The following is a 21,825-nucleotide window of genomic DNA, read 5'->3' on the forward strand; positions in this document are numbered from 1 at the left end:
TCAATATATTTGTTAGAAAACGGCTCTTGTGTTTATGGGATTTTTAAATCACCAGTTCTCAGATAGATTACATCATGTACAAACTTGTGAGATCTGTTCCTTATTGTTATAAAAGGCGCCAAATTGCCAAAGGATATAAGGCGCCGAAAAATAAAGGAAAACATGACGGCTTATACAACGACGCTGTCGACCTTGTTAAATATACTAAACTCTCAGACCTATTATTTTAAAAAGATCTCATGCGTAATACCAGTTCTGTTTTCAGGTTCTTATTTCCATCCCCGTGTCAAGAAACGGGTCTGGGAGGTTAGTGTAGGTTTTCTCGGTCAAATTCGTCAAATGAGCAGTCAATTTCATTTTCATGCGTTCGAATTAAAGCTGTTTTGGCTCTCCGGTTGTTACTGCTTTTCAAATTCAGAATTCGGCCATTCGATTTTGTTTTGAGTCTAGTGAAAGTTCTTTAGCACTCAAGAAACGTCTGCGAATAATGCTGCTTTGATGAACTGTTAAATTGAATGATTATTTTGTTAAATCGAATGACGCAACATTACATTTGACTAATCATAAAACGAAATTGAATTACCCTTTTCAGTAGCATTCGATTTCGCGCGAAATAGAATAGCTTGGTGGTTGAATTGGCTACTCATTTACCGAAACTGACCGAGAAAACCTATACATAAAATTTGTACCAACCTCTGAGACCTGGGGTTGATTTCACAAAGAGTTAGGACTCGTCTTATCTCAAGTAGGATTAATCTTAAGGTCTGCATGCTACAGTGCAGGGTTGGGACTAAGTCCTATAGGATTAATCTTAAGTTAGGAAGAGTTTTGTGAAATCGACTGGTAATTTAAAAACAAAATGTTCATGCCTAATAAGTGTTTTGTTTTCAAAACAGGTCTCAGAGGTTAGTACAAAAATCACACATAAATAAACCATGAGACCTGGTAATTAAAAAAACTACTTTTTTTAATACAAGTTCTGTTTTCAAATTCCTATAACCATCCTCAATGCCCTCGATTTTTGTTTTGGGTATGTCCTAAACACACTTTCGTAACAATGATTTCATTGGATAAACTTGCAGTGACGTAAGCTTTCCTAGCTGTGTTTTGATTGGTCCGAGGTGATGTGTCACTCAGCTGCACTTCATGCCGGTAAAATCGGTGTACTTTCTTCACAATGTAGGCAAACCCATTTTGTGATGAGACGTCTCCTATGATGAGCGGGACAATTGTCTCTATACTATCACGGTGTCAGTAGATAATTAGAGGGAATATACGTTGGGTAAATCACTCTCAAAATTAATGACAAAAAAAAACGTTTGGTAGCCAACTACACCAGCTTTCGATAAAAAAGCACTTTGTGAAAGATTTCACTTCGAAGATTTCACTATTCCTTCGTGGACAGATTCGTTCCGGATTTTTGGTCATATTATTATCTAAAAAAGCGACAACTTTTTTAAATGAAATGTTCACCACGATAGCTTTGTTAAAGGCAGTGGGCACTATTGGTAATTACTCAAAGTATACTATTAGCATAAAACCTTACTTAGTAACAGGTAATGGGGAGAGGTTGATAGTATAAAACACTGTGAGAAACGGCTCCCTCTGAAGTGACGTAGTTTTCGAGAAAGAAGTAATTTTCCACGAATTTGATTTCGAGACCTCAGATTTAGAATTTGAGGTCTCGAAATCAAGCATCTGAAAGCACACAACTTTGTTCGACAACGGTGTTTTTACTTTCATTATTATCTCGCAATTTCGATGACAGATTGAGCTCAAATTTTCACAGGCTTATTATTATATGCATATGTTGAGATAAACAATTACCAATAGTGTCAAGTGTCTTTAAATACATCTTTATTTATACAACAACCAAACGAGTTCCAAAAACACAAAGTACATATCGGTAAAAACTAAAGCTATGATTAGCCCGTCCGGTGAAAGTAATTACATCGTTAAATATAACATTAGATCAACAAATATATACATGGTATGACACTGCTCTAGAATCGCAAACGTTATGGGTTCGAATCCCACCAGTATACGCCTGTAATGTTGTTCACAGAGCTCGGGAAAGTACTGAGTATATACAGTGTTAATAGACATCGGTGTATATGGGTAAAACCAAATTGAATATCCCATTATCCCCATTGCAAACTTTTCATTTATTAAAAATATACAAAAACTTTTTTCATACACAACTTGACTGTTGGGTTGTTTTGTTTGCTTGTGTGTTTGCGGTGTTTGTTTGTTTGCTGTTGTTTGAGCAAAACAAGACGACATGAATGAGAAACGCCCGAAGGTACCTTTTGCGAGATTGCAGTGTTCATAAAGAAGTAAATTAGTTGGCAGCAATAATAAAACGCTTTGACTCGAAACGTTCACACGGCTGACTGATTTTTATTCAGTGTGGGTGTGTGTGTGTGTGTGCGGTTCTGCTCGTTTTGTTAATGGTCGACCAAGGCTATGTAATTTTTAAATAATTCAAAGCGTATTGTTCCGTCCCAGCTTTAGAGTTGGTTCTCAACTTGAGCGGTACAGTTGGGCGGCCCAATTGTAGCTGATATCCAGAGATCTTTCACCATATAGGGAACCAGTGGAAGCTGCCATTCAATTGAGTGTACGTATGAGTGGAGATACCAACGACTCTTCTAAATGTGTCCACTATCTCAAAGGTATTGCTTAAAGGCAGTGGACACTATTGGTAATTACTCAAAATAATTATAAAACCTTACTTGGTAACGAGTAATGGAGGTATATTGATGGTATAGAACACTGTGAGAAACGGCTCACTCTGAAGTGACGTAGTTTTCGAGAAAGAAGTAATTTTCTACGAATTTGATTTCGAAACATCAAGTTTAGAATTGGAGGTCTCGAAATCAAGCATCTGAAAGCACACAACTTAATTTGACAAGGGTGTTTTTTCGTTCATTATTATCTCGCAACTATCGACGACCGATTGAGCTCAAATTTTCACAGGTTGGTTATTTAATGCATATGTTGAGATACACCAAGTGAGAAGACTGGTCTTTGACAATTACCAATAGTGTCCACTGTCTTGAAAGGACTTTGCGCAAAAGGCAAAAGTATGAAATAATATATAAACATTGTTATTATACAGATGAAACCTCTGCGTACGGCGATTCGTCTTCAGGACTTACAGTCCCATCCTCGCCAAGATAAAGACTAGTGGTAGCGACATATCAGTCAATGGACTCTGTTGAAGGGGTATCATGTGATGACGTCTCTATAAACGAGAGTGTCAATGCGCAGATGCAGACAATTAGTCTACATCAGCTATCGTGTCAGTGATTGCTTCTTTTTAGAGGCTTTTCTTCTAATCTTTGCGTATAAAATGACGAAAGTCAAGTTGCTTGTTCTTTTATCCGCATTATCCGCAAGGATACGAGCCTCGAAGTGTGACGTCAGATGTTCAAGCTAGTTCTCTTCAAGATTGCAGTACTATCATTTACATTTTGATGATTTAAATGTTTTGATTGGACGGGCTTACGTGACGTCATCAACTGAGTCTAGCGCCCTCTCGCGTGGTGGTTAAACTGACGTAGATGGTAACTCCATTCGAGGTCTAACCGATGGGGGTATATTTGTTTCTGGTACATTTTCATTGTTTTGTAGAGTGGAGTCTTGGCTAGCCGTTGATCTGGGTATTTGACTTGCATATGTATGTGGCAGGTCTTGATACATATGACCAATCATGTCGTCAATAAGATCCAAGTTATCGTGAGACTGTTGTTCAGTAGAGTTTATCCCAGTACCGCCTTCAGACTCGATTTCCTGCCTCCATTTCTTACCTCTCTTCCATTTCAAATAACCGCAACGATGAAGAATAAGTAGTGGCACTGTAATGAGTAAGACGGTGACAGTTAGAGTGACAACGACACTGACTGCGACAGATGGCTGAGTTATTAAAGGGAGTTGAGAAGTCATAATTGAAGATGTTGAAGATGTACTTTCTTGGATGGCTGTGGAGGTGTAGAGAGGGGTGGATGGAGGTATCTCAAATGCAGATGGAGGGAAGACTGATATTGGGCCGATTATACATTGTTTCATCATGTTAGGAAAATACTGAGATGAAGTTATTATACACTGATAGGAGACTCCATTGTCGCTAGTGTTCAGAATTAAATCCAGAGAGTTGACCTGTTTGCCGGCAGTCTCGGACAGCATCCAATTTTCATTGTTTGGTGAGGTGGTATTCGTCTGCAGCGTTGCTTTCGGAAAGCCCCTATCTGCCGTACAGTTGACTGTGATTTGGGTATTTTGAGTAACGTTTATGGGTCCACTGGGTGAGCATAGCAGAGCATCAGGAAAGTGTAAGACTGAGAGGTAGATGGTATCTGAAGCTATAATATCTCCTGATGTTGTTTCTGCATAGCATTCGTAATAACCGGTATCTGTGGAACTGTTAAAATCGTGTATTTGTGCAAAATGGGTAACAGGCGTATGACCATCAGGTAATGTTAACAAGGCCGTCGTAAATCGATGTGTCATGTAACTTACTGACTCGATGTTCACCCCGTCTTTCCGAAATCCAACAGTGAAGTTTTGCTGAAAGTCTGTTGTGGTGCAGTTTAAGTGCACGTTGTTCCCATCTCGAATATCAATCAGTTTTGACTTTATTTGCATAGAAACAGATGGCTCTTTTGCAAAGACACCAATAAGTAAAGAGCAGAGTAACAAACATACAATTACCTCCATCTTGGAAATATTAGAGATACCACTCCAACAAGTGAAACCTATATACACCGTATGAGAAGCTACAATCAACAACGATGGTTTGCTTATAAATTATTTATGACATTATATGTAGTTCCGGATTTGTGGAACTGCCATAAACCATGTCATGGTTAGCAACCAATCTCTTTGATATAACAATGGTTTTCATTACAATGGCTTTAATCGCATGTTTATTCTCGTTGATGGTGCCTATTGTACGCGTTTTGTGATTTCCCCCATGCAAATTATACATAAGGCATGGAAAATCGAGCAGCACCAACCCGAGTATGGGTCAACGAACATGACAGATTTGTTGACTTCTAAAATACTATAAGATCCTTAAATCGGTGGGCACTGCCATGTTTTCACGTCAAGTAGTGCCCGCACCCTGCTGAATTGATGCGTCCTGGGGTAAATTTGTGGGTACTCGTGGGACCCGCGCGCCCTTTAAGATGTCACAGTCAAAGCGCGAACGTTCAGTAACTTCGCGCGTACAGTGCATGCAACCAAAGATGGTGCACAGAATCACTACGGGGCCCACAGTGGTTAAATGTCTGTAGGACAGAGGACAGGGGAACGGCAAACAAATAACAGTGAAAGTGAACAGGGCTTGGCCGTGCGAGGAATGAAAAAATGAAAAGGGACTATGATGATATGGGATATTGGAAAGGTAAACATTGAAAAGGGAAAAGAGCCACTGAGCGGGACCCGGGCCAAATTGGAAACATTGAGTTACGGGCAAACAGTGGCATGCAAAAGAACAAGTTGTGAAATAGAATAGGCACGAAAGCCATTTAACTATGGGTTGTAAAACAAAATATACACTTAAGCATTAGGGTTAGTATTCCGTCTTTTTTTTACAAGTTAACAATGTCCTCCCCTCGTTACATTGTGCCGTTTTGGAACAAATGCAGTAAACATTAAACAACTTTTTTTTGTAATTATAGATTGTCCGTATTCCGTCTTTTAATATTGCCAGCAGTCGAGTATTGGGGAAGTTTTTTGTTTCGAGTGGTCTTCCACTCTTTAAGATTGAAGTTTGCATCTTTTTGAGTGATTTTTCACTCTGTCCTGGAAGGAAACCCCTCAAAAAGAGTGAAATAACCACCACTCTTTTTAAAAAGCCATTTTGAGGGACAACTCGAAACGTAAAGAGTGGTGTAAGCCAACATCCTGTTAAAATAAAGGATTCCAACAATCGCACTGTTCCAAAAACCTGTCCTTTTAAGGTTATTCTTGTTTTTCTCAAGTTGAGATGCACTTTACCTGTAATTAAAATTCTTATTTGGATTTTTTTTTGCTCAAAACGCACTAAGCCTTAAAAACCCTAAAAACAACACATGGGATTAAACGTGAATGAATAACAACTTGCATTTATTTGCACCTTTTCAGAAAGTAGACTTAATATATAATATATACTTGTCAAAATATATGGAATGCAAAAATTTGAGTTACCGTTGAAATTCTTTACCCAATCTGATGGTATAAAGTATTTCATTAAAATATGATAACTAGATAACTTTGATTTAATTTCAAATACAAAATAAGCTGCGAGAAAGAAACTTTAACAATTTTATTCATAATTAATTAATACATCTGAATACAGTAATACTTCTCAAAGGCAGTGGACATTATTGGTAATTACTCAAAAATAATTATTATCATAAAACCTTTCTTGATTATGAGTAATGGGGAGAGGTTGATAGTATGAAACACTGTGAGAAATAGCTCCCTCTGAAGTGACTTAGTTTTCGAGAAAGAAGTAGTTTTGAACGAATTTGATTTCGAGACCTCAGATTTAGAATTTGAGGTCTTGAAATAAAGCATCTGAAAGCAAACAACTTCGTGTGACCATGGTGCGACAAGGGTGTTTTTTTTTATGATTGGAAGTACAAAATAGTCACAGACAGTGTTCATGTTTTGTGTGATAAATCATTACCACATACATGAAATAACAAACCTGAAAAGTTTTGGGCTTAATCTATTGTGTAAGTCAGGATAAATTAGTGAAAAGCCACACACAATTTTTCAGCATGTAAACACATTATTCTCATAATCGCTCTAGCAACCAAAGTCAACTTATTTTAGGCACAATTTTCTTGATTATGACTTTATTTCGGAGAGAAAAATCTCACAAAAAAGTGGTTCTACATGTAGTATGCTATTCATAATCAGTAAGCTTTCAGACTAAATTTAAACAATGATGTATTTTTTTCTTACCAATCCTTTAGGCCAAAAACCAAAACATGTTTAACGTCCCACCTGCTTCCTTTTTAGAGGTCGCCTCTTTTTTTTTTTTTTTTTTTTTTTTTTACTTAATAATGAATGACAGGTACAATACTAGTAATCCAGGCAGCATCAAGGTATTTTGCAAAATGTATGTCTATCTAGCATTCCCTTTTTTTGTATTTTTTTCGTTTTTTACTTCATCTATTTGGCCACTCCCTTCCTCTCCGGATGCTTTGCAAAATATTCATCACTTTTGTCAGCCTTGATTCCCTGCAAAGACAAAGAAAGAGGACAAATCGATTACGATAATAATTATAAGACAGAATTTGAAGATTTTCCAAATATTCACAGGTTTGTTATTTTATGCATATGTTAAGATACATCAAGTGAGAAACTGGTCTTTGACAATTACCAATAGTATCAATACAAGTGGGCTGGGTTCTTTTAAGGGCATTACACAACACATGGGACCTACAGTTTTTCATCCCATTCGAACGACGAAGCAGAATCATCTAGTAATGGGTTGGTATATTTTTATACCCAATCAGCATTTAAACATGATGCTATACAGCCAGTTATGATTATTCAAAAAATACAACAACAAAAATACACCAGACCGCCAAACTTGTTCAGTCATAAAATAACAGGCTCAGTTGTATCCAGTTCTGTATCCAGTCGTATCCAGTTCAGTTCTGTATCCAAAGACGAATTGAACCCATCCTAAGTTAGGATGGGTAACTCATCCTAATTCGAGATAGGATTAAAGGAACACGTTGCCTTGGATCGGTCGAGTTGGTCTTTGAAAAGCGTTCTGTAACCGTTTGTTGTAAAATGCATACGGTTAGAAAGGTGTTTTAAAAGTAGCATACAATGATCCACACACATTTGCCTCAAAATTGCACCATTTTCCTTTTACTTTGCGAACTAACACAGTCTGCCATTTATGGGAGTCAAACATTTGACTCCCATAAATGGCCTACTGTGTTTGTCGAAAAGGCAATTTTGAGTGATACTTGTGTGGATAATTATATTCTACTTTTAAAATATCTTTCTAATCATATGTGTTTTATAATAAACGGTTACAAACGCTTTCTAAAGACCAACTCGACTGATCCAAGGCAACGGGTTCCTTTAATCCTAGGGTTTGTGAAATCGGCTGCAGGGCTAAAATCACTGGTCTTTGACCTGGGGTTCAGTGGAAAATTCGAGCCCTGTACACATTCAAGGGGGACTTACTTCATCTAAGAGGGCATCAGCTTTAGGATCTACTTGTGATAATTCCCTGAACGCCTCGCCGCCAACAAAACAAATCTCATGAGCATCCTGTGAGTAAAAAACAATTTGAGTCATTGAGTCGAAAAGGGATGTCAGTTATGCCTGCTGCTACCCCCTGAACCCATCAACTTAGTTTGGGAGGTAGTGCTTTCTGCTCTACCAACTAGGCTTCTGATGGATGATACCCAAGCCTACATACATATAGAATGTAAAAGGGGTAACCCTGTTTAAGCCCCAGAAGTAGGTGGCACGGCCCTGGGTTAAAGCCCACACATTAAGGTGGCATTCAGGCCGTGTGTTTCTGGGGAATTGCGTAAAAACATATTTTTTAAAAATATGCAAGTAGATAAACCATTAGTTTTCCCCAAACAAAATTTACAATCTAGATAAGATTGACATGAGAAACTAGTCTCCAATGCTATAACACTTACAGGATCTGCTACAATGACCACTTCCACAGTGGCTTTACCGGGTGTGTCCAAACTGACCAGTGGGGTAAGAATGGCCTGACTAGATTCCTTCATGCTGCTCTCGATACCTGCAAGCTGAAATACAACAAATTGGGTATCAGAAGATGACTTTTAAAATCGCAGCCCACTTCATTTTTAGAGGCCACCTCCTTTATTTAAAAAAAAAAAAAATTGACAACTCTTTTTTTTTTTGAAAAATTGCCCTGAGAGTTGTCTTTAAAAATGTGTAAAAAAGAAAAATAATTCATTGTTAAATATTTTGTTAAATATTTGTCCTAGCTATGGAGTCGCCGAGTCTAGTTAATCGGATCCAAGCTCTGGGGTTCTTAGCAGTAAAAATAACGCAGTTAAAACATTTGCAGTGAAAATAACGCTGTAAATTCCAAATGCATTTGCAGGAAGTAGGAACCGGGCTCAAAACAAAGTGCTTGGTTTGTGAACGAACAGTCCAATCCACTTACCTGATCTCTGGGACAAGAGAATGCAACCCGTCCGTACGCCGTCCCTCGGTCGATCGTCGCTCCGACAGCCTTGAGTTCCAGTTTGCATTGCCCCTCACTGTATCCCAACAATACTGACTTGTCTGTCTGCTCATACAGCGTCATGCCACAAAGCTTGGTCCAGTAATCTGTGTTGAATGCACATAAAGTCAACTCATTCATATAATACTCGAGTGACTGTTTGGCCTTACACTAGTCTGGCAGGCAAGATACTGCACCGTTAAATACATGCTTTCCAGTTTGCCTCTCCTAGTTCTAGCAAAATTTATGTATCTCAACCATCTTATGATGTGTGTCCCCTCTACTGACACGTTCATCTACAACTGTTTTTAATTTTAATTTCCTTCCAATGAGCTGTTTAGAAATCTTGACTGCAGAAAGTCAAGGCTCTGTAGCTGTTTTGTTTTAACATGTTGTGATGCTTGCAAAGTACCTGGTTTGCATATTATGACACGTTTCAAATGTAGTCTTAGTTTTCTCGATGATCAGGCAGCCCCAGGGTTGTTCAAAACAAAGTACAGCGCACTAATTTGTCTGATATTCAACCAAACTATGCAGAGACTTTAACCCTGGATTTGAATTAGTTACTTACCTGTGGACTTGCTCAAATTTGAGACTCCCAAAGTCACCTTCTGAACTGGATCTAAATTTTAAAATCAAAACGAAAAACAAACAAATCAGCACCCAATTCAACATTCTAAACCACTTCCCGATGGCATTTAAAAAAAATGTCAGCGATATCATTTTTTCAGAACTTTCAGGAACTACTGAAACTCTTTGTTTAAAGAACAATAAAACCCTGACTACACAAAGTGAACACAACAAAATGCTCTCATAAAATGCATCAGGGTTTGTGTGTTCTCTTTAGAGAAATTATGCAACATCTTAACTGCGTTTACTATACCTCATACCTATTCATGACAGAGAGTCGAGTTCTCATTGGTCCATTCATCATCACGTGCCAGGTGTAAATTTTGCTAACTACCAAGCGCGCACGTGAGTATTCACGCAAGTGGTAAATGCGCATGACAAGCGCGCACGTGAGTATTCACGCAAGTGGTAAATGCGCATGACAAGTAATAGTTCCCCGGGAGCTATTCTACTTGTCATGCGCACTACCATTGCGCGACGTCATCCCCGGGCGCTATTGATCGTGGCCCTGTTTTGTATACACACACGAAGAGCGCTCTCTAAGCGACATCCAACACATGAACAAACTTATCATGTGCATTTTGTTTCACAGTCATCATTTTCTCTCGCTCAAAACTCATGTTCCGGTAACTGAATATGTATGAAGTATAGTAAAACAAATATAACATGGTTTATTTCGGGTGACTAGTCGATGAGCTTCCCTCGGTATTGGAAGTTGACAAACTAGTTCCCGAGGTGAACGGGAGCTAATATCGACTAGTCACCTTCAAACCATGTTATATTTGTATACTAGCTACCAGGCAATCTCGGTGATCTAGTCGGTAAGACATTGCTCGAGAATTGCAAAGGTCAAGGGTTTAAATCCCAACCAAGTAATTTTCTCAAAGAATTCAAGAAAGTACTAAGTATTCAGTGCTTACACACATCAATGTAAGGGTAAAAACATAGCTTTGTGGCCAATCTAGATGAGGACCAAGTGATATTTTTATATCTTTGATGGTTAGATAAGCCCTTTTGTTTACCTCCCTGTGGTGGTGCCTGATCTACAAGATAGAACTTATAGCCACCAGGAGCCTCCACACTGTAGAGCCCATCGGACACAGGGACTAAAGGCCAGTTCTTGCTTCGAGCATTCTGCACAGCTTTGTTGGATTGTATGGTGATACCCTGTTGGAAGTAAATCACAAATAGTTAAAGGCACAGCCATCGATTTCACCAAACTCTTCCTAACTTAGAAATAATCTTACGACCATAGGACGAGTTAAGTTCCGTTTCTTAAGACGTTAGGACGCATTGAACCCATCCTAAGTTAGGACGAGAAGAAAGGATTAATCCTAGCGTTTCGTGAAATCAGCTGCTGGACACCTTTTGATTGTCAGAGACCAGTTTCCTCACTTGGTGAAGGCTAAAAATAATGTATAAAAAAAAAAAATCTATGAACATTTGGACTCAATTCGTCATCGAAGTTGCAATAGAAAAATGAAAGAAAAAACACCCTTGTTGCACAAATTTGTGTGCTTTCAGATGCATCATAAAAGGCTTCAGGTCTTAAGTCTTTTTATATGAGAGTGAGAAATTACCTTTTTTTCTCAAAAACTAGGGAGCCATTTCTCACAATGTTTTATACTATCAACAGCTCTCCATTGCTTGTTGCCAAGAAGGTTTTCATGCTAACAATTATTTTGAGTAACTATTAAGTGTCCAGTGCATTTAAACACAAAAAGTAGCTAAGCACAGCAACACAATGCTTACCAGATTAAGGTTACCAGCCAAACTACCATGTCACACATACAGTTTGTGACTGGTATCCAGCACATTTCTGCTAAGCAGGAAAATGTAAAGCAACATGTTCTGCTTAAGCAGCTCCATGAAAGTGGGCCATAGACTTTTGCACTGGTCTGAGTCCAGTGGTTTTATCATTTGTACATAACTTCAAAACTGAAAAAGTCTAGCACTAGCAGTCCAAGGCATCAAACTACACTGAGGCCACTATTGCCATGGTTTGGCCTTGGTGCCCCTTAAAAAGTTTCCCACTACTGATCTTTATGATTGTCCCTTTGGAAATGCCCTTAGCAAAATGAAAATAGCCTTGCCCTCTCAAAGATGAAATTGCAGGGGGCCGATATCACATAGAGCTTTGATCTTAACTGGGTATTAATCTTAACTGTTGGGCAAAGTGTGACATCTCCAAATAAATTACTATGGCGATATTGATAATTCATCTATTAACAAAAACAAAACAGATTGAGTGCTAAAATGCGGATGGACCTAGTACCAGTAATAAATTAAGTACAAAATTTAGTCTACCTGGAAATCATTGCCTAGTTTGTAATCTTTAATGCCATAGTTGTAGGTGAGCTCTGTGACAAAATGGCTGTCCTCAGGTCCGTATCCAACCATAGACTTACTCCACTTTCCATCGTACGGTCTGAAAAATAATAAAATACAGTTCTTATTGCATTGTTCTTATATGCTTTATCACACTTTGTTCAAAGATGAATTTTGAATTTAGAACCCAATCATATAGCATATATATAAAGAATATATTCATTTTGGGTTTTTACCCCCAATGCAAATTTAACATCTATTATATCGTTGCGGTACCCACTGCCAAAACATAGGATTTAAACTGCCTCTAGCTACCGGGCAATCTCGGTAGTCTAGTTGGTAAGACACTGCTCTAGAATTGCAAGGGTCATAGGTTCAAATCCCACCCGAGTAAATATGCCTGTGATATTTTCTTTACAGGACTCGGGAAAGTACCGAGTATACAGTGCTAACACACATCTGTGTATGATGGGTAAAAACCAAAAATTAATATTCTTTATCCCCTGACACTAATTTAACATCTATTATACAGTATGCTCTGATCGTCTTCAGGAGGATAACTGGATTCTGTGGCTGGATCCTGCTTAACTGGTAGTATAAATTTGTTAAAATTACCTCATCAAAGATGAAGAAATATCTTGGTCTACCTACCCATTACATGTTGCTTTACATCCCTCTTCAAATTCTTCATGTCGTAAAAACTGCACACAAAAAATTAATTAAAAAAATGGTTATTATTAGTTACTGGTTTATTAAAATGATAAAAACATAGCCTGCTTTGTCACAGTCCAAAGACTGAATAAAAATAAAAAATTACATTTTAAAAAGCACAGGAGAATGTTTATACACAAGAAACATTGAAAAATTAAAAGCGAAAGACAAACGAGAATTTATTTATATTTGGCCAGTTTTTTTTGGCCTAATTAAGTATTAGAACAGGATTAGAAATTAGAGATACACAACAGAATACAACCAAAAACCGGTAAGAAAGAAACCACAGTTTACAACCACATAAATTTGAATACACCAGCATGGTTGGGGGTGGAGGAAATTCATAAAGTAACTAACAACACATTGAAAACAGGCATCCTGAACCTGTACATCATCATGACAAGGCAAAAACGACACATACATAAAGCATGGGAGGAAGTCACCTGACATTATTTACACACGTGACATACGTACCTGCATACCAAGCACATCTCTGTAAAATTCAGCAGTTTTCGTTCGATCTCCGACTTTGAAGACAAAGTGTAATGCCCTGCGAGATGTCATCTTACACTTATGTCAAGACAATTCAGTTTGGGACACAGAAAGGAATATTTGTCGCGAGTTAACCGACGTCGTTTATCAGAGAATCAGAGCAGAGAGAGAGGGGTGAACACACGATGGGCGAAAAACCATTACTACAAAGAGAGAGGCATAATTTATATAACCAACACGACGTATGAAGCTAAACCACGGATGGTTGTGATTAAAATACGCATGCGCAAGTTGTGCTTAGTCTCTTGCAGTCGTAATGTTGTGTTTATTTTTGAGCCAATACTATTTTCTGTATTAAACCATCTAAAGTTCAACCCCGTCATATTTTGTAACGTAACTGCTTTAGGTAAACTGTCTACTGACACCTTTTAATGGTTGGATCATGAATGGAGGTTTTCTTACCCTGTGTTCGCACTATTTCCCAAATAAACAGTGTGATTTGCATATTCATGAGTATGCATTTAGGCAGAAGTTCAACCCAGTGTTTTGCATCTCAGTTTGTTAACACGGGAGGGCGCCAAAAAGCTCTAAAAGGTGCTCATAGATTCATAGCCGCAACCAATGCTTGTGCTATATAATATTCAAAAGTTATTTTAAAAACTATTTTAAGTATCTGAACCTCTTGAAAACCAATCAAATATATTTTCGTACAACTAATAAAACATCTGATTTCTTTTCAATTTTTGGCAGGCCAGCTTTTCGGAACCAGACAAAATAATGTGTTTTTTCCTAAACCGCTGCAAGTATGATCACTTTTTCACTTCCCAAGCCAAATAGGACCAACCTCAAAGCCTACATTTATCACATCTCCTCAAAAGCTGAAGCACTTAGCACCCAGGTTGTGATAAATTGTTATAGGCCCCTAGCGACACAATTAATTGCACGACCCCAAAACAATATTATTAAACAGAATTTGAGGGCATGGAATGATAACCCTGTTTTGCGCATGACTTTTGGCCTATAGTGGCACCCTGACAACTAATGGGGCTTATTCGTCTCTCGTCACCTCTTGGCTATTGTAAAAATATATTCCATCAAAGATAATTGAGCTAAAACAGAACACGAACAAGCATAAACAATAATATAAATTCCCCCTTTTTAAAAACCTTTTTCTTTTCAGAAAGCAACAATAATAAGCCCAAATACTGTGAACAGAAACCGAGACACAAAGTCATTTATTAATATTTGGTCCGTTCCGGCCACGCCCTTCTAATTGTGTTCTTTTTAGATCTAAATAATTTGTTTTAGTGTTCGGGCGCGAGCAATTTCAAAATATACCAATACTGTTTAGCACTGACAATTAATTACGTAGGGGCTTTGAGAAGACAGGAGAATACGGGAACACAAAGTTATAATAATTACCAGGAATATCACTACCGAGTAAGCATTAATCGTAATAATTATTACGAACCGGTTTATCTCATTTACGAAAAACTGCTATGATAGATAATAAGTCATGATAGTTGTATTAGGGGGGGCTATAGTTCAAATGAAATGTAAGTCATTATTGTGACTTTTACTTGAATATTTATAAGATGTAGGCTTTGGTAGTAATTATTGTTACGTTGAATTACAGTTTCTTTCTTTCCTGATAATTAAAAACCGTTTGTACAGTGTTTAACCTCTAGCAAAGTGTTGTCATGTCAAGCAATAACTCAATTGCGACTTTAAGCAGGGCTTCGGTGTAATAGATGAAAGGAAATAGATAGGGCTTACCTGTTTTTAATAATATAAATCAACTCAACTTTTAAATCACCACACTGGATAATGTTTTAAAAGCATTTTCAACTCGATGCGCTTTTCAGTTAGAAGAGTCGTCTTAGGTAAATGTATACAAATTAAAAATGACACGGCATGAATTAAACTTTACTTTACTGGCTAACTTAAATCCATAAATAAATTGAGTTTATATCAATATTGGTTTGAAAGTTTGTGACTAGTGGAAACTTTTGAAAAGTTGTTAGTGAAGCAATTTCAATAATACCACGCAACTATTTACCGCGACATTGACATTCTTACCGATCCATAATAATCTCGACAGTAAGGAATGTATCGTGTATGTTGAATATCTTCAATCTATCTTAAGTTTCTGTTGTATTTGTTGGTATAATTCACTCTCCCAGGCAAATTGTAAGAAACTCCAGCGCATCCCAAAAAAGGCCAGCAGGATTATTGGAGCCGACACTATAAGAGCATGCAAGAAATCATGGAAGATTACATTATGACTCAGTTTAATAAGTTTTAACCATCAATTTTTTCAGAACCACTCAGGCAGGGTCCGACAACTATGTCTCAAGACCAACAGTTTTAAGAACTCGTTTTCTACCTAGCGCAATATTAACCTTTGTAACAATAGTTGGTCGAGATAACGTGGTGCATTTTTAAAATTTGTTGATTATTGTGTATTTTATGATCTGTATTATCCCCCTTTCTATTTCTTTAATTTTATAAACATATTCTTGTTGTCTATTGTTTTTATGCCTCTACTTGTATTAGATTCTCCTTATAGGCCCAACACAGGGAAAACAAATTTTATGCTGTTACCATGACAAATATTTTGAATCTTTGAATATCAAGTTGTCTTCAAATGCAGAAAAGCGTTAAAGTTACAGGCCTTTTACGGTTCGAATGGTTTTAGGCTTTCCTCTCTTGTTTGTCATAACAGAAGTTGCATTTTCCAATGAAACAGGAACCAAAATCTAATAATAAACACAAACATATACATGCGCATAAACGCAGCAACATGTTCTTCAATCATTTTGATCAAGATTTTTATCACAACCATGGATGAAGGAAAATACAATATTTCCTGCCTCCATGTTACATTTATGCGGAGTTCCTTTGCCCTTCCAAATATCAGTCAACTTAATGAGTGCTGTATAAAAAAACCAAAAGTACACTGAACATGGAGATCCATTGGTTGACAATTTGCATCGAAAAATTTCATTAAAAACTTTGATGTAACAAACTGTCTCCCTTCCTCCACCGTTGACAATAACTTTTGCCTCAAAAACTTAACTCTAGAATGTGAATGAAATGAAGATTCACACACAAAGTTGAAAATAAATCAGAGGAAGCTATTATTGCATTTGGTGCGTCTATTCACACAATCTTTATTTCTTTAATGATAGGCAAATACCGTATTATTCCATTGTTGTTTATAAAAAACATTGTTAATTTGCAGTTGGAAATACGTTGTACAAAAGGTTAAAATGATGCAAAGAAACAATCCCTCTTCAAAGTTGTGGTTGCAGCCATTTTAACTATTATTTCTGTAATGTTGAAATTTGATTATAACGAGGATTATAAAACCATACTATATTGCTGACATATCTTTGATGACGAGTTGTTTTATTTGTTAAAAGAAGTTTAAAAAAAGTGAAAGTGGTACCAATCTCCCTAGACGCATTTTTTTCCACCAAAGGTTATTTCAACAATTCAAAGTACATACATACATCATAAAAGTATGGAACTTTAATCTAAACATGAGAAGAAAATGTATGCATTTGTACAATTCGTTTTTACAACAATACATAGCAGTACAACATTGTCCATGTCCAACTTGAATAATGTAGAAGAAATTGCACATTATTTTAATATATAAAGGTTCATGTAAATGATACTACAGAAACTGCTTTAAAAACAACCAAGCTTCTTTAACTGTTCCCTTTTTCCACAAAAAGAAACGATAATACCACACAAAATTGTCTTGAGCCATTAATGAAAGCTGAACTTTGATGCGTTGGAAGGATGAAATCATCTGCTCTGCAACTTGGCCTTCTATCTTGAACACCCATCTGTTTGTATCCAATGGAACAGGCCAATGAAAGAATACAAAAAGGAAATACATACTTAGATGAAATTAATAAAATCATGTAGAAATTATGAGATGAGTGGCTGTGGCAAATATTTGTTTTGTTTTAGTTTATAGTTGTAATTCTCTTTTTAAGCTATTTTATGATACAAACCTACTTTTTTATGAATGTATGTATTCAGGTTTTTAATTGAATTGTGTAGTTCCCATTGCATTGTGTATGGTTGTGTCGTTTCCCATTGACTTGTGTATGGTTGTGTAGTTTCCCATTGACTTGTGTATGGTTGTGTAGTTTCCCGTTGACTTGTGGATGGTTGTGTAGTTTCCCATTGACTTGTGTATGGTTGTGAAGTGTCCCATTGACTTGTGTATGGTTGTGTAGTTTCCCATTGACTTGTGTATGGTTGTGTAGTTTCCCGTTGACTTGTGTATGGTTGTGTAGTTTCCCATTGACTTGTGTATGGTTGTGTAGTTTCCCATTGCATTGTGTATGGTTGTGAAGTGTCCCATTGACTTGTGTATGGTTGTGTAGTTTCCCATTGAATTGTGTATGGTTGTGTAGTTTCCCCTTGACTTGTGTATGGTTGTGTAGTTTCCCATTGACTTGTGTATGGTTGTGTAGTTTCCCATTGACTTGTGTATGGTTGTGTAGTTTCACATTGACCATTGAGTTGTGTACGGTTGTGTAGTTTCCCATTGAGTTGTGTATGGTTGTGTATTTTCCCATTGAGTTGTGTATGGTTGTGCAATTTCCCTTTGACTTGTGTATGGTTGTGTAGTTTCCCATTGACTTGTGTATGGTTGTGTAGTTTCCCATTGACTTGTGTATGGTTGTGTAGTTTCCCATTGACTTGTGTATGGTTGTGTAGTTTCCCATTGACTTGTGTATGGTTGTGTAGTTTCCCTATGACTTGTGTATGGTTGTGTAGTTTCCCATTGACTTGTGTATGGTTGTGTAGTTTCCCATTGACTTGTGTATGGTTGTATAGTTTTCCATTGACTTGTGTATGGTTGTGTAGTTTCCCGTTGACTTGTGTATGGTTGTGTAGTTTCCCATTGACTTGTGTATGGTTGTGTAGTTTCCCATTGACTTGTGTATGGTTGTGTAGTTTCCCATTGACTTGTGTATGGTTGTGTAGTTTCCCATTGACTTGTGTATGGTTGTGTAGTTTCCCATTGACTTGCGTATGGTTGTGTAGTTTCCCATTGAGTTGTGTACGGTTGTGTAGTTTCCAATTGAGTTTTGTATGGTTTAGTAGTTTCCCATTGACTTGTGTATGATTGTAAAGTGTCCTACTGACTTGTGTATGGTTGTGTAGTTTCCCATTGACTTGTGTATGGTTGTGTAGTTTCCCATTGACTTGTGTATGGTTGTGTAGTTTCCCATTGACTTGTGTATGGTTGTGAAGTGTCCCATTGACTTGTGTATGGTTGTGCAATTTCCCTTTGACTTGTGTATGGTTGTGTAGTTTCCCGTTGACTTGTGTATGGTTGTGCAATTTCCCTTTGACTTGTGTATGGTTGTGTAGTTTCCCATTGACTTGTGTATGGTTGTGTAGTTTCCCATTGACTTGTGTATGGTTGTGTAGTTTCCCATTGACTTGTGTATGGTTGTGTAGTTTCCCGTTGCATTGTGTATGGTTGTGTAGTTTCCCATTGACTTGTGTATGCTTGTGTAGTTTCCCATTGACTTGTGTATGGTTGTGTAGGTTCCCATTGACTTGTGTATGGTTGTGTAGTTTCCCATTGACTTGTGTACGGTTGTGTAGTTTCCAATTGAGTTTTGTATGGTTGTGTAGTTTCCCATTGACTTGTGTATGATTGTAAAGTGTCCTACTGACTTGTGTATGGTTGTGTAGTTTCCCATTGACTTGTGTATGGTTGTGTAGTTCCCCATTGACTTGTGTATGGTTGTGTAGTTTCCCATTGACTTGTGTATGGTTGTGTAGTTTCCCATTGACTTGTGTATGGTTGTGCAATTTCCCTTTGACTTGTGTATGGTTGTGTAGTTTCCCGTTGACTTGTGTATGGTTGTGTAGTTTCCCATTGACTTGTGTATGGTTGTGTAGTTTCCCATTGACTTGTGTATGGTTGTGCAATTTCCCTTTGACTTGTGTATGGTTGTGTAGTTTCCCGTTGACTTGTGTATGGTTGTGTAGTTTCCCCGTGACTTGTGTATGGTTGTGTAGTTTCCCATTGACTTGTGTATGGTTGTGTAGTTTTCCGTTGCATTGTGTATGGTTGTGTAGTTTCCCATTGACTTGTGTATGGTTGTGTAGTTTCCCATTGACTTGTGTATGGTTGTGTAGATTCCCATTGACTTGTGTATGGTTGTGTAGTTTCCCATTGACTTGTGTATGGTTGTGTAGTTTCCCATTGACTTGTGTATGGTTGTGTAGTTTCCCATTGACTTGTGTATGGTTGTGTAGTTCCCCATTGACTTGTGTATGGTTGTGTAGTTCCCCTTTGACTTGTGTATGTTTGTGTAGTTTCCCGTTGACTTGTGTATGGTTGTGTAGTTTCCCATTGACTTGTGTATGGTTGTGTAGTTTCCCGTTGCATTGTGTATGGTTGTGTAGTTTCCCATTGAGTTGTGTATGGTTGTGTAGTTTCCCATTGAGTAGTGTATGGTTGTTTGGTTTCCATTGACTTGTGTATGGTTGTGTAGTTTCCCATTGACTTGTGTATGGTTGTGTAGTTTCCCGTTGCATTGTGTATGGTTGTGTAGTTTCCCATTGACTTGTGCAGCTTGTGTAGTTTCCCATTGACTTGTGTATGGTTGTGTAGGTTCCCATTGACTTGTGTATGGTTGTGTAGTTTCCCATTGACTTGTGTACGGTTGTGTAGTTTCCAATTGAGTTTTGTATGGTTGTGTAGTTTCCCATTGACTTGTGTATGATTGTAATGTGTCCTACTGACTTGTGTATGGTTGTGTAGTTTCCCATTGACTTGTGTATGGTTGTGTAGTTCCCCATTGACTTGTGTATGGTTGTGTAGTTTCCCATTAACTTGTGTATGGTTGTGAAGTGTCCCATTGACTTGTGTATGGTTGTGCAATTTCCCTTTGACTTGTGTATGGTTGTGTAGTTTCCCGTTGACTTGTGTATGGTTGTGTAGTTTCCTATTGACTTGTGTATGGTTGTGTAGTTTCCCATTGACTTGTGTATGGTTGTGCAATTTCCCTTTGACTTGTGTATAGTTGTGTAGTTTCCCGTTGACTTGTGTATGGTTGTGTAGTTTCCCATTGACTTGTGTATGGTTGTGTAGTTTCCCATTGACTTGTGTATGGTTGTGTAGTTTTCCGTTGCATTGTGTATGGTTGTGTAGTTTCCCATTGACTTGTGTATGGTTGTGTAGTTTCCCATTGACTTGTGTATGGTTGTGTAGATTCCAATTGACTTGTGTATGGTTGTGTAGTTTCCCATTGACTTGTGTATGGTTGTGTAGTTTCCCATTGACTTGTGTATGGTTGTGTAGTTTCCCATTGACTTGTGTATGGTTGTGTAGTTCCCCATTGACTTGTGTATGGTTGTGTAGTTCCCCTTTGACTTGTGTATGTTTGTGTAGTTTCCCATTGACTTGTGTATGGTTGTGTAGTTTCCCATTGACTTGTGTATGGTTGTGTAGTTTCCCGTTGCATTGTGTATGGTTGTGTAGTTTCCCATTGAGTTGTGTATGGTTGTGTAGTTTCCCATTGAGTTGTGTATGGTTGTTTGGTTTCCATTGACTTGTGTATGGTTGTGCAATTTCCCGTTGACTTGTGTATGGTTGTGTAGTTTCCCGTTGACTTGTGTATGGTTGTGTAGTTTCCCATTGACTTGTGTATGGTTGTGTAGTTTCCCATTGACTTGTGTATGGTTGTGTAGTTTCCCATTGACTTGTGTATGGTTGTGTAGTTTCCCATTGACTTGTGTATGGTTGTGTAGTTTCCCATTGACTTGTGTATGGTTGTGTAGTTTCCCATTGACTTGTGTATGGTTGTGTAGTTTCCCATTGACTTTTGTATGGTTGTGTAGTTTCCCATTGACTTGTGTATGGTTGTGTAGTTTCCCGATGACTTGTGTATGGTTGTGTAGTTTCCCATTGACTTGTGTATGGTTGTGTAGTATCCCATTGACTTGTGTATGGTTCTGAGTTTCCCATTAAATGGTATGGTTGTGTAGTTTCCCATTGACTTGTATGGTTGTGTAGTTTCCCATTGAGTTGTGTACGGTTGTGTAGTTTCCAATTGAGTTGTGTTTGGTTGTGTAGTTTCCCATTGACTTGTGTATGGTTGTAAAGTGTCCTACTGACTTGTGTATGGTTGTGTAGTTTCCCATTGACTTGTGTATGGTTGTGTAGTTTCCCATTGAGTTGTGTATGGTTGTGTAGTTTCCCATTGACTTGTGTATGGTTGTGTAGTTCCCCATTGACTTGTGTATGGTTGTGTAGTTTCCCATTGACTTGTGTATGGTTGTGTAGTTTCCCTTTGACTTGTGTATGGTTGTGTAGTTTCCCATTGACTTGTGTATGGTCGTGTAGTTTCCCATTGACTTGTGTATGGTTTTGTAGTTTCCCA

The 21,825-nt window shown here is 37.8% G+C and overlaps 1 protein-coding gene across 1 annotated transcript; it reads right to left on the bottom strand.

Annotated features, from left to right (window-relative positions):
* Nucleotides 1-6,083: 6,083 nt before the first annotated feature.
* On the bottom strand, nucleotides 6,084-13,611 carry LOC139938999 (glyoxalase domain-containing protein 4-like). Its single transcript, XM_071934704.1, has 9 exons — nucleotides 13,376-13,611; nucleotides 12,842-12,891; nucleotides 12,170-12,290; nucleotides 10,885-11,029; nucleotides 9,804-9,854; nucleotides 9,173-9,339; nucleotides 8,673-8,786; nucleotides 8,203-8,289; nucleotides 6,084-7,236 (listed from the first exon to the last, which is right to left on the bottom strand). The coding sequence occupies exons 1-9, from the start codon at nucleotides 13,463-13,465 to the stop codon at nucleotides 7,168-7,170; spliced, it is 894 nt and encodes a 297-aa protein (XP_071790805.1). The 5' UTR covers nucleotides 13,466-13,611; the 3' UTR covers nucleotides 6,084-7,167.
* Between the last annotated feature and the right edge of the window lie 8,214 nt (nucleotides 13,612-21,825).

Source organism: Asterias amurensis, chromosome 6, assembly GCF_032118995.1.
Source record: "Asterias amurensis chromosome 6, ASM3211899v1".
Taxonomy (NCBI): domain Eukaryota; kingdom Metazoa; phylum Echinodermata; class Asteroidea; order Forcipulatida; family Asteriidae; genus Asterias; species Asterias amurensis.

What these genes read in the sequence shown, in the direction of transcription:
- LOC139938999 (XM_071934704.1), bottom strand. Translation starts at nt 13,465, where the DNA reads ATGACATCTCGCAGGGCATTACACTTTGTCTTCAAAGTCGGAGATCGA. An exon ending in AACTAGGCAATGATTTCCAG is followed by an intron (nt 11,030 to 12,169) that starts GTAGACTAAATT and finishes TACTTCCAACAG; the next exon opens with GGTATCACCATACAATCCAA. An exon ending in TCAGGCACCACCACAGGGAG is followed by an intron (nt 9,855 to 10,884) that starts GTAAACAAAAGG and finishes TTTAAAATTTAG; the next exon opens with ATCCAGTTCAGAAGGTGACT.